The sequence below is a fragment of the Passer montanus genome, unplaced genomic scaffold (genome assembly GCF_014805655.1).
Source record: "Passer montanus isolate IOZ18808 unplaced genomic scaffold, ASM1480565v1 scaffold9, whole genome shotgun sequence".
Lineage (NCBI taxonomy): Eukaryota > Metazoa > Chordata > Aves > Passeriformes > Passeridae > Passer > Passer montanus.
In genome coordinates, this window is record NW_024374367.1 from 12,680,058 (window position 1) to 12,696,915 (window position 16,858).

The window sequence follows — 16,858 nt, forward strand, 5'->3', positions numbered from 1 at the left end:
AGGTCCCCTCCAGCCCAAACCACCCCGCGATTCTGCGGGTTCAGCGACACCCGCAGCGCTTTGCGGAGGGCGCAGGCCCGCTGAGGGGGCTGCGGGCAGCGTGACGTCACGCGCGGCACCTCTGCCGTCAGAGCCGCGTGACGTCACGGCGCGGGCGGGGCGGCGCGGGGAGGGGGCGGCAGGTGGCGCGCACGGCCGGGCCGGGAATGGGAACGGCAGCGGGCTGGGAATGGGCTGGCAATGGGGCGGGATGGACGGGGCGGGATGGACGGAGCGGAGCCGAGCGGGGCGGGCGGCGCGGCGGGGCTCGCTGGGCGCCGCAGCCGTAACCTCCCGTCTCTCCCTCTCGCAGCGGCCGCGGCGACGATGCAGGCGGAGTCGGGGATCGTGCCGGACTTCGAGGTGGGCGAGGAGTTCCACGAGGAGCCCAAGACGTACTACGAGCTGAAGAGCCAGCCCCTCAAGAGCAGGTGGGTCGCGGAGCATCCCCGCGGCCGGCGCTGCGCAGCGGGGCGGCCGCCGAGCGCTCCGTGCCATAATAGCGGCGTTGTTGGCGGAGGGCGGGCCGGGCCCGCGTTATGTAAAGGGCATTGTTGGCCGTGCGGGCCCGGCTGTCACCCGGGGCAGCCCCGCCGGCAGCGGGGGCGAGGCCGCGGCCGCGCCTGCCCCGGTGAGCGCCGCGGCCGAGAGCCGCTCCGAGCTGCGGAGCGTCCGGCTACAAGGGTCTTGTAGCGTCTGAGGTTGTTCGTGGTTGTTTGGCTTTTGGTTGGTTGTTTATTTCCTTTTTGTGTGTGCCTGGTTTGTTTTTTTTTTTTTTTTTTTTTTTGAGCCTACAAGCGGGTTTGTTACTTGCTTGGGGACTAAAACTTTTGCTAGGTAGGTCACTTTCTTCCTAGAGCGGTTCTTCCCTGAAATAGACTATGTTTGCTTATCTTGAGCGGCTGCATCGCGCAGATACGCTCTGTAAAGGGAAATAAGGCGGTCTGTGTGTGTTTCCCTCCCTCGAGGGCTGTTGGCGACCCGTTGTCCGTCCTAGTGCTGGAAAAAGAAAGTCAGTGCTCTCCCGCGCCTTGAGCATCCTCCTTGCCAGCTACGGCACGTTTCTCCCTCTGTTTTTTCGTTCAAGGAACCCTCCATTTCACCTCAACACTCCCCTTGGCAGCACTCTGCTGAATATAAGGTCATTGCTGTGAGTGTATCGTGTTTGTAATCAGGTCTGTTGCTAGCCTGCCTCTCTATTCACATTTTAGTTTTGAACACTGCTCTTCGTACGTCTCTGTGTAGTGGAAAAATAGATAGGAATGTAAATGTTAAAAAAAAAATAAGGTGCTAGAATGAGTTTGGATTGTACAGCCTGTCAGACAAACTTCAAAGTAAATAAATGACTTTTTTGATCATTTTCACAATGTTTCAGAAGCACTGAAGATTTGTAGTAAGAGGTGTTAAAAATTCTGTTGCTGACAGAAGTGGGGCCACCTCCTGTGGCCTGTCTTCACGGCAGCCCTGCCTCACACCCTGCCCCTGGTCTGGCTCAGAAATGGTGCAGGTAGTGTGGTGATGTGCAGCCTGACAGGCCATCCAGCCAAACCGAATTTGGCAGAAGTCCTTTGCTCCCTAAGGTTATGCAGGGAAATTGCCATTACCCAGGTAATTATGTGAGAGCCAGGCTAATGTGCAGAGCAGATGGGGTTCACCAGCACTGATGGGTTCCAGCTGTGATGGAGGCAGCTGAGAGACACACAGGGCTTCGGGTTTAGTGCTTGTGCTGCCAGTGGAGTGCAGCAGTCGTGACTGCTGTGCTGTGGCCCAGTAGCCCTGTTTGTACCAGCTGTGTGTCCTGACTGGTGTGCAGGAGTTGTCCCTTTGTGGCTGTCCTCTCTGTAGTCAGCAGTTTGTGCTTGCCTGGTGTGAGCATGGATAGCAGGTCTGCACTGGAGCTTAGGTGGCAGGTCTGCATTTGCCATTGCATAGATGCTGCAACTGCTTTTGATTCCTGTGACTTGGTGCTTTGGGACCCAAATGCAGCCTTGCGTTGTTCACCTCTCTCAGGGAGGAGTGAATAAACTCTCTAATGAAGCACTGGAGTATTTTACTGTCTTCTAAATGTTGTCACTTCAAACTTCCCTGCAGTGAATTTCCCCAGTTCATCCTTACCTGATATTCCTGCAGAGACAGCACTGCTCACTGTTTGGGTTTAAAGGGGTCTGTCATCCTGACATCCTGGAGGTGCCTCAGACCAACATCTGCCCTGATGTTTCCAGGACAGGTTTTTGGAGCAGTGACCAACTCGTCCCAGTCTGCCTCGTGTCCCTCCACATGTAGCCATGTGTGTGAGGAGAGGCAGCCCCGAGGGTGGAATAGCAATCCATGGTTTTTCTGGCAGATAGTGAGCTGACACGTTAACCTCAGTGTGGAGCCTGCCCAGCTCACGTACAGCTCGTACCTCGAGGGAGAGTCTCAGCTGTCTTCCTGCTGTTGTGGGAGATGAAGATGCAAAGGAGTCAGGGGCCCTGCCAGGTCCATATAAACCTGTCCCTGGAGCCAGGCTGATAAAACTTGATGATAACAGGAGGCAGAAGTTGCTCCCAAACCTGTTTGTTTCATGATCGTATCTCAGAGGACTTCTGTAGTCCTTCAGCTTTGCTCAGGCCTGGAACCAGTCTGACTGATGATTATCGAGGCTATCAGCATCACCCTGCTGCTTTCTCCTGTGGATGTAAATCAGGAGTAATTGCATAGCAGTGAGTGGAGTAGCAGCAGGTCAGCGTGGTGTAGTTGTGGGACTGTGGCCATGGGAATTGCTTTCTTACCCTCTCCACAGCCTGGCTCTGGAAGGGTGCCTGGGGAGCAGGCAAACCAGAGCTGATGTGAGGAGCTGAGTCTAAACAGCAATCTGCTCTTTTCCCTGGTGAGAACTGCTGATTTCCTAGCAACATTCAGGGCTTTCTCTGATCTTTTTAACCATAAGAGTTGAGAAGCATCCTTGGCTTACTCATAGCAGCTGAAACTGGGAGTACAGAGAAAATTTCATCCTGCTCAGAAATAGGTAAGAATGTCAGTGCCCTGAACCAAGAAGAAGCAGTTGTGTTGACCAGTTTAACTCAGCCCTGCTGATACTGCTGTCTTTCTCTCCATGAAACTCTCCTATTTGTTTCCTCCCAGATTTCTTGTTTTCCAATATGTGACATCCAGTTAAAGATTTCTCCTCTCCAGTGTGCCCTCACAGTTACTCCATCCCTGTTTCATAATTCAAGTCTGCAATCCAAAGCCGCAAGGGGTCCAATAATAAAAGCTTTTTGCAGTAAATACTGTACTAGCTTAGGCCAAGCCACAATTGAATGCTAGAGGCCAAGTTAAAATGTAAGCCCAGCAAAAGCTTTAATCACAGGGGGTGGAGAGGATACATGGGGCTGAGATAGATCAGTCAAACACATACTTCCCAAACCCTCCCAACTCATGAGAAGTTGGATCCTTGGGCAAAGTCATACCTACATTCATGGGATCTCTGGAATTTGCCATGGTCAAATGTCTTTGAAAACTGAGATGATGTTTCAGTTGATTTGGTTTCTCCAGAGTAATTTTTCTCTGTGGGAGGAAAATGGGCTTTCAGGCTACCCAGCAAGACAATGAGATCTATTTTTTTCCCCCTCATATTCATATTTTATTCTTCTCCTACCATATTCACAAAGTATAATAGTCTTAATCTACAAGTACATACACTTAAATATGCATGTGTTTATGTAATGAGCAAGCAAATAAGATTTGTTTCCTGGTACAAGAAGTGTACAGTGAAATCGATGGAGTTTTATTACCAAAAGTAAACACAGGTCCTGACGTGTCTGCACGCAGTCAGCAGGGCACTGGAGGATTGAGTTACGTCTCCAATGTGGACACTTTAAATCACTTGGCAATGTTTTGGATGTCAAACTGGTATTGGAGGTAAAGGCTGTACAGCCTGCCATTGCACAGGGCACTCTGAACCAACCCAGCTGTGGCAAATGCAGCAAAATTTTCTATATTAAGTTGATTTTCTCCATATTTTTTTGTTGTCTGCAATGTGTTTCCATTTGGATGGTCTGTGTGACATGGCAAGCAAATTATTGTCAGCTGTTGTAATTTACTGCCATGCTCTTAATAAAGCCTGCAGATAAATTACTGCTATTTGTGCCCTTTTCTGTTGCCTATATTTTCAGACTGGTTAAAAAGCACCTGAATGATGCAGTTACTGAAGTATTTTTAGTGGAAGAAAATATTAGGAAATACATTTAATTTGCATGATAGTTTCTTAGGAGGCTTATTTTTGTTTTATGAGCAATAACATTGGGATGTAGAGTTTGTCATTATTAAAGCAGTGATGTCTTTATAAAATTCTCTTCATTCCTGCTGTCCAAAAACCTTTTCCTTTGTGCAAACCTTCAATATTTTACTCATATCAGCTGGTGCCTCATCTCTTTCCAGTTAGGATCCTCTGTAAAGCTTTCCTTTTTGGTTTTTTTTCCTCCTATCTGCTCAACACTAAAGTTTTGATGTAGTTAAAGCTTCCCTTTTAATACACTATGATTGTTGAGGAAATATTAATTTTGTCAATAGAGACAGGTTTTTGAAATGCGTGCTTACTCTGGAGCCAAAGAGGACTCTTCTGAAGTGCCCTAGTGCCTTAGCCTGCAGATGATCAAATTTAATTTTGTAAATGAACTTTGCAGCGTGATTGAATTTGAACTTGATTACATTAGGCTTAACATTGAGTTTGTGCCTTATTGGAGGTAGTCTTTTCATATTACTGCTATTTATGGATCTTGTTCAAGTGTTTTATATTCTGGTTGGGTTCTGCAATGCAGTTTGTTCAAGCTACTGCTTATATCTGTTCCAGTTGTGCAAGAAGTGGAAAATATCCTTTATTTAGAACAGGTCACATGTTCTTGCATCCAGGAACCGTGTCTCAGTGTGATTAAAAAAAAGTCAAAATGTATCTTGGAGGAACAGATTTAAAAAGTTCCTGAAATATTTTTCCGTCTGTTACAGAGGAACATTACATATTTTAAACTAAAAGGTAATAATAGCTGAGCTGGAAGTGCTACGTAGGCCAGCACTGCCTGAAATCAGTGGTAGAAGTCTGAACCAACGTCAGTGGGAGTAGAGCTAAGCCAGAAGTATGTCTCTGAAATCTCTCTGGTAACATTTTTGTGACTGAGTCAATAATTCCATGTTTATTCTGCACCTCAAATTCGCTGCACTGGGAAGGAAACCCTCACCACAGCTTTTTGTACTTTTTTATTTTTGAAAACAGTCTTAAAAGGAAAGGCTGCTGTTGGAGTGTCTGTTGTATAAACATGTGGAGACAATAAGTGGTATTTCCGTATATTTCTTTACGCAGGGAGCTGGTGCTGCTCCCTGTCTGTAGCACAGCATTTGCCATGGTGAGAGATCCTGGGTGACCTTTTCTCTCCTGCAAAACTCTCACTCTGTTATTTGCAGTAGGCCTTTGCTATTTAGCAAGGAAACAGAAATAGCCCATGAAATTCAGTTCAGCATTTGCTTTGATACGAACTATTGAGCGTCACCTTTTTGCTTCCCTGGCCTCCTTTCCTCGGGAGGGTTTTGTGTGGCTGCCAAGCTGATCAGAGAGGGCACAGATATTTTGAGGCTGAGCTGGCTGCACTGACTGTGCATCTTTTAGCAAGCACATGTGTTTGCTTTTTATTTATCAGACTGCTGGCTGCATTAGTTGTGTACAAGTACATATGCATTCTGCTTGAAAGAAACCCATACTTTTCTGGTGAGCAGGAAACTTCCCTAGCTGGCTGCTGTTGGTTTGCAGATTCCAGGTGATCATTTGAATCAATATATTCTGTCTCTTAAAAGGCTGAAGATAAACCTGTGCAGCCCTGCTGATGGAGAGCTGGGCTGCCCCTGCTACTGCTCATTTCCCCACGTAGTGTGGAGGTCATTTCACAAGCTTCTGGTATAGAATTTGCGGGGCTGCTGTGAATCTGTCCACTGTCATTAACAAGTAATTGCAGAGCCTCTTGTGCACAGTGTGTGTTTTTATTTGGCACTTAGGGCAATGTATCAGAGGTCCTTCCCAGCACGGTGGTAGGCAGCATGACTAATTCCTGCTGTACAGCCTGGTCAGGATCTAGAAGAAAACTGGAAGCGAGAGCAGAAGAGGTTTGCAGATGCACTGTTTTGCAAGCAAATTCAGCCTCTTAAACATGTTCTCTGATTAAAAGTTGATTGGGAAAAAATCAGCACAGCTGCTTAAAAATGAGGGTACAGGAGAAACCTGTTCTGACACTTTAACGATGCTGTCCTGTTTCTGTGTTTGCTTTTAAAAGCAACATGCTTTAAGACTTAGAAAATGAAACAGAAGGAGTAATTTTCTGTTTACTTTTCTGCTAAAAAAAAGTTGAAATTGTGTGTTGGCTGTTAATTGTGTTCTGTGAACAATCTGCTGTTTCAGTGTTGGGAACAAAATGAGAGTCCAACTTCCATTAAGCTGGTCAGGCTCTTGGCCATTATTGTCTGTCTCGTTCTATTTTGGATTCAAAAAGTTTTTGAAATACACAGGCTGTAACATTTTTGCTTGGAAAAATTAACTGTCTTTTAGTATAATTTTTTGCTGGAACAAAGACAACATGATTAAGCAGCCTGGCATGGCAGATTTTGCTGGACAGTTAACTGTTGCATCACTATCACATTATACAAGAACTGTGATGATTTATTTTTTATAATCTCTAGTTAAACAGTAAAAGTACAACTAATGGCTTGTGTGTAGTTATACACTTCATTTCATACTGGTGGAAAAAAAAAAACAGCAAAGGAAAATGAATTTTTTTGCATATCAACAATATAACTGTGCCACTGCTTTATCTGCAACAGCTGTGAAAAACTTGATGCTGCTTTGAGTGTCAAGATTGAAATATCCAGGTTCACTGGAGCCAAAGTCTTGGAAGAGGTGATCCTGTTCTCCAGTCCATCTGGAGCAGAAGTGCAGTTTTCAGTGTTAGGCACCCCAAGGCTCTGCTTGCTGTGGGTGGGCACTAACAGTTTAGGGTGCCTTTTGAAAGGCTCTGTCTCAGAGTCTTTACCCAGAAATTCAGCCTGTGACTTGCACAGGCCTTAGTCACTGCTGCCTGTGGGCTTCACCTGAGAATAGGTGTTTCAGAGAGGCTACAGTAGTGTCCAAGTGAAACAGGATAGTGTGGGTATCACTGGTACAGGCACAAAAAAGGTGACAATTACTAAGGAGGGCTTGCACTACAACTCTCAGCTTATACTTCTACTCTGATAGTCGCCTTGGACCGAGCTCACTTTTTCTGGTAACATCCCTGCTGCAAGGCCTGCTGTAATGTTTGTGTTAGCAGCTTTCTGCCAAGCATGCAAGCCAGAGGCTGGTGGTTTTTAGCTTTTTTTCCTTCAGTGGTAAGTGATTATGTAGAAACACTCTGTAGGCTCCCCCCACCCTGACCTGCTGCTCGCAGCTGCTGCATGGACTGGACTGGCAGGTTGAAGGGCAAAATTGTGTTGCTGTGATATATAATTACTTCTTCCAGCATGAGCCAACAGAGCAGCTTGCTGTGATGATTGTTACGTGTACTGCTATGTAAAACAGAATGCAAGTGTAATGTGGGGTTCGGGCTAGTATTTTAATGTTGTAATTAGCAGCCTCTAACCGTAAACAAGTTTTTTTTTAAAATCAGTTCCCATGAAGATTATTCCCTTACAATGCAGGCAGACATACATTTGCAGATGTGGGCTTTATGAATTCTGTGTTCCGTGCAGAAATGAGCATCAAGAACAACCAAATGCCTTTTTTTCAGACCCTTTTTCTCTTACTCTAGAGCACCTCAGGTGCAGTGTCAGGTGGCTGGAGCCCTGTCCTGCAGTTGGTATTTCATAGGGATATTACAGCTCAGGGAAACAGTTGCATTGGGGACGATGCTGCATCTGCCACCTCTGGGAAGACTTGGATTCATCCTCCTCGACTGCTCCCCAAAAAACACTGATCTAGATTCACAGGTACGTTGCACCTTCCTTTGTGCTCCTCTTCTGGCACAAAATGGGCATAAACCCACCTGAACCTGCTGTTTGGGCTGGTGTGGCTGGGGAGAACATGTTGGGGGTCTGGTCTTCTCAGACCACCCTATAAGGTTGCTTCTGAGGAGAGCACTGACATTTTGGAGAGTTGGAAGGATGTCTGTGTCTGTTTAAACCTACAAAAACAATCTCTGTGTGCAAGGATTACGTGCCTGGTTTGGCCTGCTGTTACATTAAAGAATTTATTTGTGGTGAATTCTGAGAAAATCTGGGTGAATATTGGTATTTGGGGTTCCTGGAAAGATGTTGATAATCTCTGAGATATTTGGGTGCTGGAATCTTGCCAGTTTTAATGTGATGATAACATAGTATATTGTTAAAGCTTGCCTGTAACCCAAATGCTGAGATGTTGTCTCTTTTCTTTGCAAATCTGTGACAGCACAAACTGCTGGAGGAATGGGGGAAACAAGTAGGGCAGGGGAATTGGGGTCTGGAGGTGGGAGAAAAGTAACAAGAAGTGAGGACAACCAGAATGTCCCAAGTGAAGGATGCTTGGTAGGCTGGAGACTGGAGCAATCAATGATTGTTACTAATCTTAATGCCAGCTGTCCTGTTGTAACATATAAACAAATAAAACAGGAACTGCTGTGATCCTTCCTGGAAGAGAAGCAGAAAACTGGGGCTGGAGGTACTGCTTCAGGGTGAGAAGATGGGAGCAGACTTAGGAAGCTGTCAGATGGTGAGAAATTGGGAATATGGGCAAGGGGAACATGTGGTTCTGGGGCTTCAAACTGGGAGGTCGGAATAATGCCATAGAAGTGGAAAAGGATCTGAGAGAGCTGAATGGGAGAGCCTAGCTGAGCATGTTTTATGCACATGTACTACTTCCTTTCAGGATTCTTTGGGTTTTTATCTAAATAAAGGAGAAAACTTGTATAAAGTTTTTTGGAAATGCTGTTTCTGGATGTGTCACTGCATGGTAATATGAAGCTGTAAAGCCAAATTAGGAATACAGACCCTTTCCATAATGTTTGTGAATTTCGGTCTGGATAAAAGTTGCAACCTGAGAGAGTGAAATCAGAATGGTATTGATGTGTGTACACATGCAGGAGGGGATGATCTTAGAGAAAAGCAAAGGGAAAAAAAAACCTAGGGGCTGGAAGGAGTTATGGGGCCTGTGGGTTTCTTGCACTGTGTCCCCTGGATGCCATTAACTACTGTGTTTGGGTTTCTGCTCAGTCTAGCAAGCTTTATTTTATTTGTAGCAAATATTTACAACTCTGCCCAAGCTCAGCCAGCTAAATGCACATTCCAGCTGTCAGTCTGTCTAGTGAAGCCACAGGCACGATTCACAAGAGTTGCTGGGATCATTTATTTATTTATTGCTGTTGTATCATGAAGGTTGCTATCAGATAAATAATTATTCCACCCTTGGAGAAGGTACATTGTAAATCTGCTAAGCTGCTCCTTTGTTTGTTAGGCTTGTGCATAATGAGTTTGGAATTTAAGATTAGTAGTGTGCTGTGCAAAGTGCTCATTTTGTGACCTCATCTCGGCTGGGCTCGCCTGCCCCTCCACCTGTCACATCCTGTTGGACACTTGGGGCTGTGTTCATTAGGGGAGCTTCGGGTTAGCCTTGCATCATCTCATTTTTATGTGTTCTCTTGCCTAGTGGAATTTAAAAAAAACCCCACAAGGTGGGTGTCTGGGTTCCTTAAAGAACTCGGGGTGGCTTCAGAGTAGGCTGGTGAGCACTGGCCTGGAGCTGGGGAATGCCTGAGTTGGCCAGAGCAGGCTGTGAGAGGCAGCTGAGCTGAGCTGAGCTGGGTGTCAGGTCCAGGGGAGCTGTTGCTAAACCCTCCTTGGAGTGACGTGCCCAGGGCAGGAGTGCTCTGACAGAAATGAGGAAGAGCAGGTAGTATGACATCCCCCTGCCCCAGCTTTGTCCACTCAGCACATAGAAGTTTTGAGTTCCAGTCCTGACTGTGACTCAAGACACAGGATTTTGAGTGCCCAAACATAAACCATGAACTTTGAGAGGTGTCTTTTTTTTGCAGAAGCTACTCCATTTTGCATTGTAGTGTTGTTTGAGCCTGGTAGGGGCAGGAGTGGCTTGGTGTAACACAAGGGAGAGAATATTTGCATTGGATGTTCTGACTTTGCTCCAGAAAATAGTCACTGGTACAAAGTGGAACAGCTCTACCAGGAAGCAAGGAAAATGTGCTCAGAAATTAGATGGTTTTCTGCTCCATCTAAAAGGTAGTAGTCCAGATTTCTGTAGTTGAGGTCACAGCATGACATATGGGGACCTGCTCAAAGTAAGAATGGTGATATTTGGGCAGAGAGAGTTGGGTGAAGGGAAGGAGCCCCGAGATGTTGCAGGAAGGCAAGGAAGATGAAGGGTGGTGTGGGCTCTGGTGCCCAGAAGGCCTCTCAGGGTGCTGTGTGTTGGTGAAGCAGCTTCAGGCAAAGGTGGGTATTAAGAGTGACGACAAACATACGTTAGTTCTTAAGAGTGCTTAATTTTTTAGGAATGTGCAGTCATTTGTGGTACAGCAAAAGAAGCTTGAATCTGTGTAGAAACAAGTTACAAAGGAGTAAGGTTAGTAAGGCAGGAGCTGAATTAAGATTATGTCTGTATCATGAACTAGTTTTTTAATTTAGCTGGTTGCGTAATTTACAGTTTCATTCTAATTGCAAAACTACTGTGCAAGTGATAATTTGGTTCCCAGCTAATGCAACTTTTGATACTGTACAAAGCTGTGCTGTAGGGGCTATTAACCCTGAAAATGCTGTGGGCCAGCAAAGACTTAGTGTTTTTCAAGTGCGTCAAGTAATGTAGAAAAGTGTGGAAAGGGTCTGCCTGTTACGAGGCTCTCAAAGGTGCTGGAGCTGCCCCTACAACAAAACCAGGGTTGGCTGGAAGGGGCCTGGTGCTGCTGCTGGACATTTTCAGAGCTGAGGAGGGGATCTTCCTTGCAGCTTTTTTGGTATTTCCCAAGGAATTGGCCGCCCTACCTTACAGCAGCCTCCTGCTTTCTGGGAGAGATCCCTCCAAGCAGGCAGTAATTGCTATCTTTCCAAAGCAGTCCTCCTTTGTGGAGGAGTCATAATTATCCCTCACTTAGCCTTTCTAATGAAGGTGCTTGTAAGAGTTGTGCTGGGGTGCAAAGATGTCCATAAGGCAAAGTTTCCCTGTCTGTGCCTGCAGTGGTCTCTTGCCCCAGACTGGGGTGTGCGTTCTTGGTTTTCAGGTGGGATCTACAGGCACTTGCTCTTTGAAACTGGGGGATCATTTGGCTTTTTTGCCTTGCAGCACTACTTAAGTCTGTAAACAGACCTGCAGAGGAACAGGTCCAGTGATCTTGTGTTCCTGAAGGCTGCTCTGCTGTGCTGAGAGGCACGCTGGGCACCAGCTCTGTGACAGGCAGCTGCTGAGAAAAGGTGACTCTTGCAGTGAGCTTTAACCAGGGGCACCTGATGGTGGCTTTACCAGCTGCTGAACCCACCATTTCCATCCTCAGAGCTTTTCCTGGCAGCCTGAAGAGCTGTTTTAGGAAGGCACAGTGTCTGCCCTCCCCAAGGGCTGCGAGAGCATCGCTGCGCTGTCGCTGTGCTGCGCGCTCAGCAGGGCTGGGGGTGAGGCCAGCCAGCAGCCCTGCATGAGAAAACATGCTAATGATCTAAAGGGATTTCTTCCTGTTGGAGAAACTCACTTTAAGTACTGAGTTTGCTCACTGGCCTGTTTTTTCCTCTCATTTTTGGGGTATACTCAGCAGGAAGGTGCTGGTTTGTGTGATAACCAGTCCCATCTCCTGCTGTGGGATAACTCCTGCCCTGTTGCTATGAAACATTTTAGTTAGATGCCATGTGAAAGGGATGAATATCCATCTCTGACTGCAGAGAGATTTTTTTCATGGCTCATCTCTTGCTGATCAGTTTTTTGTTTCTGCTGGTGGTGGATTGAATGATTTCAGGTGTTGTGTAATTACATAGATGCTTGTTTCTCTATCTGTAATTTAATTCCTTTGCATTGATATTTATTAAATAGCACAGCACAGAAAATTGCAGTATCTATCCTCATCTTTTCTCAGTAGGTTTATTTTCTGTGGCAAGGACTTTCACAGCTCTTGAAATTCTAAATCTGTAATCACTATTTAATCTAAGACAGTTTTCCCTGTATTTAAGAGCTGCAGAATCAGGCTGTGCTTTGGAGAAAATAGCAAATTTGCTAAATTTGGCTGCTTGCAGAGTCATTCAAAGTACATAGGTTGTTCAGCAGGTGCTCTTTGGCTTCTTGTGCTGTAGGGAATGCTGAGTTTTGGAGGTTAAGTGGGTGGGAGTGCAGTTCCTCCTTTCTGCATGTAGCACAGGAAAAATGAAGTGGTTGAACTGCGTGCAGTTTATTTGGTGGTGCTTACAGCTGCAGAGCACCCCTGGCAGCAGAAAGCTGGGTCCTTTAGAACTGCAAGATTGTATTGATTGTGCTGCATTTCTGCTGGAACAAAAATATAATGGGCTCAGCATTTGCACTTTCCACTTGTGCATTGTTTTCTCTTTATTTTGTGTATTTAGAAAACACTATGCTTTGCAGACTGCTGGTTTAGTATTTTCTGTGGAATGAAAACCATCTGGATAATTTAACTGAATTTTATCGAAATTTTTGGGAACAGGCTCTTTTCTGTTTCCTGGCATCTTGTTAGAAAAAGATGAGAATTTGAGTTAAACTTCAGGGAGGTATCTGATGTGCTGGAATTTTAGAAACAATTTGGGCTTGTTTGAGGTTGTAGAAGCATTTGAAATATTAAAATGATGTATAGCGTCTCCCAAAAGCATTCTTCCTGAGCAAATGCCTATGTAGACTGTCCTCCTCCCTAAATGTACTTTAAATCATTGGCATAGTGGGAGCTGCAGGCTAAGAAAGCATCCAGTGTTCAGGATGAGGCTTCTTTGAAAGAGATCAGACTTAAATGCCAGCTGAAGTTAAGCATATGTTTAAAGATCTGCCTCAATCAGACCTTTGTTCAACACAACACTTCTGTGTAGTCTTTATTTCAGAATCCTAAATAATTCAATTGGTTCTGTACTGGTAGGTTTCATCTTGTTGCAGCCCCAGGCCTGTAACAAACACAGGAGGGATGCACCAAGCATGTGAGCTGTGCTGCTCAGAACTGTTTGTGCTTCACTTTCAGCTCATGGTTTGAGCTCAGATCTATGTTGTTGGACTGGGAGAACAGTGTTCAGCATATGGCAAGATCCTAAATCTGATGTACTTTCCAGCCTGACACTGTGATTTTAATATGTTCCACTTTCACTGAAATACTACTTAGAAAAGTGAAAAATCCCACTAGAAGAAGATAAATTCATAATCTTTTCAGCATGAGATGCAGAATTAACTGAATTTTGGTATATAGTCTGTTGAGCAGAGGATGAACACTATCAGCTGTTTTTTTTTTTGTTTTCCTCTTTTTTTCCCCGAAAGACCTAACTGCCCATTTAGTTTCTGATGTCTTGTTGATAATGTTTGAGATGAGTATTTAGATCTGCACATGCTTATATCACAGAACAGTTCCTTCAGCCCCCTCATGTGTGTTTGCCTGCTGTGACAGGGCATGCTCGTGTGGCGTCCCTGGAAAAGGAGCTTGAAATGACCACAGCTTTCTGAATCCAAAACTGGGTTGTTCTCAAAGCCAGCCACAAGGTTGTCATATCTGATGCTGGGTGTCACAGGGACAGCATCTGAAAGTCTGGAATACAGTTATTTCCAGCAGTCTGAAGCTTTTCCCAGTGGCTAGACAGACTCAGAGTCACTGAGGTGCCACCTCTGCAGATCATCTTGTCCAGCTCCACTGCTCAGAACCATGTCATGCTGGGTTTTGAGTATCTCCAAAGACAGAGACTTCACAGCTTCTCTGGATGACTTCTTCCAGTACTGATGACTCTCACAGTGAAAAAAGGTGTGGAGCTTTTTTTTATGTTTTGGGTTATTTCTTTAGTTGTACATAACCTGTTTCCTGACCTTTTTGTCACAGTGCACACAAGATGGACTGTGCAGGAGGCTGCACATGTCTCCAAGCTGCACCCCCTCAGCTTTGTTCTTTGAAGTAAAACAAGGGGCTGCATTTATTAGCTAAACTGTTGAGTTTTGCCCTAAAAACAATGCATTGTACAGGTCAAGCTTAAAACCTGGTGGGCAAAACTTCTGCATCCTTCAGTCGTGGCTCAAGGGCTGACAAGTTTTCTTCCTCATCTTGATTCAGCCCTGTTTGACATAGTTTAGTTTTTAGCTCTGCCATTGCCCATTGTGGATGGATGCAAAGCACCTACAACATAACCTTGCATTTAATGAGCAGTTCAGCCTCAGAGCAGAGGTTGTGTCCAGTGCTGCAGAACTGTGCCTTGGTGTTGTTTGTGCAGAGCACTTGACAGATGCTCATCGCTTGCGATGTTATCTGGACTCCTTAACATGTATAATAATTCCACCAGGCTGTTGACTAAAATATTCCTGTTCTTTGATGCACCAGCACTAACTTGTCTGCTATGAATTCATACAGTGAAGTTGAAATTACTTCCAAAATAGTAAACATGAACTTTGGCCATTTCTTGCTCTGGGATATTTCTAGAATTGGTTCCTTGGTGAGCCGTGCACAACGTGGCTTTCTGTAACCTGTAGCTGTTTCTGTTCATCAGGACAGCATACAATGCACTTTGGCCAAGCTACATTAAATACATATCACATGGAATTGAACATCTGATCTTTAGCTGGGACTGGTCTTGACTCTGTAGGACTATGCTTCAGTCTTGTGCAGATTGTTCTTGGCAGCTTCAAGGGCTAATAAACTGGAGATTTTAAAGAATATGTTCTTTAACATAAAGAAAATTTTATTGGAATTACTGGAAAAGTTTATTTCAGAGATGTCTTCCAGGATAAAATGAAGTGTAGCAATTAAATAGAAATCTTCAATGACAGTGTGAATAACAAACTAGAGTACAGTGCTATGTCCTGCCATAGCAATCTCACTTGATTTACTTGGTATCAGCCATCAAGGTGACCATGTTTAGTCTCCAGTCTGTGTTTTCTGAGTCTGCCTTCATTTCTGTATATTCTCCAGCTCGGACATGTTTGGATAATTGCAGATGACTGGCAGCAATCAAACATCACATATAGAAAATAAGCCATGTTTACTGTTCAGACTTCGTTCCTTTTGCATTTACAATAACTGTAGAGAAATAAGCAGAAAGTTGTAGGTGATTTCCCAAAGCAGCATTTTTTGGGGAAGAGATAAGATTTCTTAATGCCATCTAGAAGCTCCAAAGCAACTGGGACCCTGTGGATTCAGTGGTCCTTCTTACTTTACGATTTTAGATGAAGATGGTATTAGCATTTATGCAATCCTTCTGGGCATTTCTTGTGGAGGTTAGAGTGTCTGTGGATGGTTAACAGTGAGCAGCAATACCTGCATAAGTCAGGATACTTCTGGCATGGTTAGCTGTTCAGTGCTTTGGTGACATAATTAACACCATTGTGAATGCTGAATCTTGGCAGATCTTGATTGCAGTTTTTGCCTCTACCTGTAATTCATGAAGTGAGAGCTCTTTTTACCCATTGCTTTTCATTGTCTCCCCATGTTTATCCCAAGGCTCAGTGGTGTGGACGAGGCAGGTGAGAAGCAGGTGGGGGAGAGGTCTGGACATCTGCTTACAAGGCCATCACAAAATGAGTGATTGCAAGATTCAGGGTCAGGAGTCCTGTCCCCTGTCATCTGTGTAAAATGTGGGATCCTGGGAGGTCTTAATGTGTGAGCTGCAGCTTGAGTAAAGCTGTTGGGGCAGTTTAACTCTGCAATGCTTAACTTCAATTAAGTTGTCAAGTTTAGCATTGCTTTAGGCATTAATAGAGTTTTACTCTCACTTAAAAATCTGGTTTAGTAATTAACCTCCATTTTATTCTGGAGTTCAGAAGGTGCTCATTTAGTGCAGCAAATCTAATGTCATGTGAATTAAAACATGAAAGATATGCAGTAATGAGAAACTGAAACAGGGTAATGCAGAAATTTGATTATATGCAGTTTACAGGGAGCTGAGTTCTTAATGGGAAGTGTGTTAAAGGCACACTTCTGTTAAAGTCTTTCCTCTGCACTTGCAAGGTTAAGGGATGTTCTGAATTAAATTGGGAGTTAGTAGTGGAGCTGGTATTTGTCATGTTGCACACAGAGTTTTTGTTGCACTGAGGTTTTATTATACAGCTTTTTCTGGAATCTGGATGTGGGATGGCTGTGACTGTACAACTACCAAAAGGTGTGAGGCATTTGCAGGGGCTGGGAGAGGTGTATAAAGATGAAGATCCCATTTTCTGTTCTAATGGAAGTCTGAACTCCAACTCCAGCATATTCTGCAGAGTTTATTGTTGGAGAGAGGTGCAGAAGGTGGTACATGAAGGAGAATTACACCTGTAGGCAGCAGAGTTGCTCCACAGAAATTGGCCTGGTCTTTGTGATGTAGTTGGTAGAGCTTTTCACACTGCTGTGCCTGTATTTTACATCCTACCACAGCCATTAGTGTTATAAAGAAAAGTCCCCAGCTCATTTGACAAGGGGACTGTTTAACTGCTCCCAGCACTGAGTACAGATGGGTTTAATTTTCTTCAGAAAGTGTCAGTTTATTGCACGTGTGATGTGTGGAGTATGTGCCAGCTGGTACGTCCTGCACTTTTCAGGGCTGGACTGCTGGCATCACACCAGTTCATACAGGCTGACTTGCCTTTGGATATAAGGTACAGGCCCTCAAACAGCCTGGAAAACTGCACCAGTTTCTGCTGCCC

The 16,858-nt window shown here is 44.9% G+C and overlaps 1 protein-coding gene across 5 annotated transcripts in view; it reads left to right on the plus strand.

Moving 5' to 3' along the window:
• The first annotated feature begins 261 nt into the window (after nucleotides 1–261).
• The window catches only part of MITF (melanocyte inducing transcription factor), a 98,743-nt gene continuing 82,146 nt past the window's right edge, over nucleotides 262–16,858 (plus strand). For 4 of the 5 annotated variants that reach the window (XM_039695572.1, XM_039695575.1, XM_039695576.1 and 1 more), the window contains exon 1: nucleotides 262–470. In XM_039695572.1, coding sequence (XP_039551506.1) covers nucleotides 265–470 — 206 coding nt within the window. In that variant the 5' untranslated portion in view covers nucleotides 262–264. Of the gene's footprint in view, nucleotides 471–7,869; nucleotides 8,020–16,858 lie in introns of those variants that run through there. The other variant, XM_039695579.1, reaches the window with a different exon arrangement.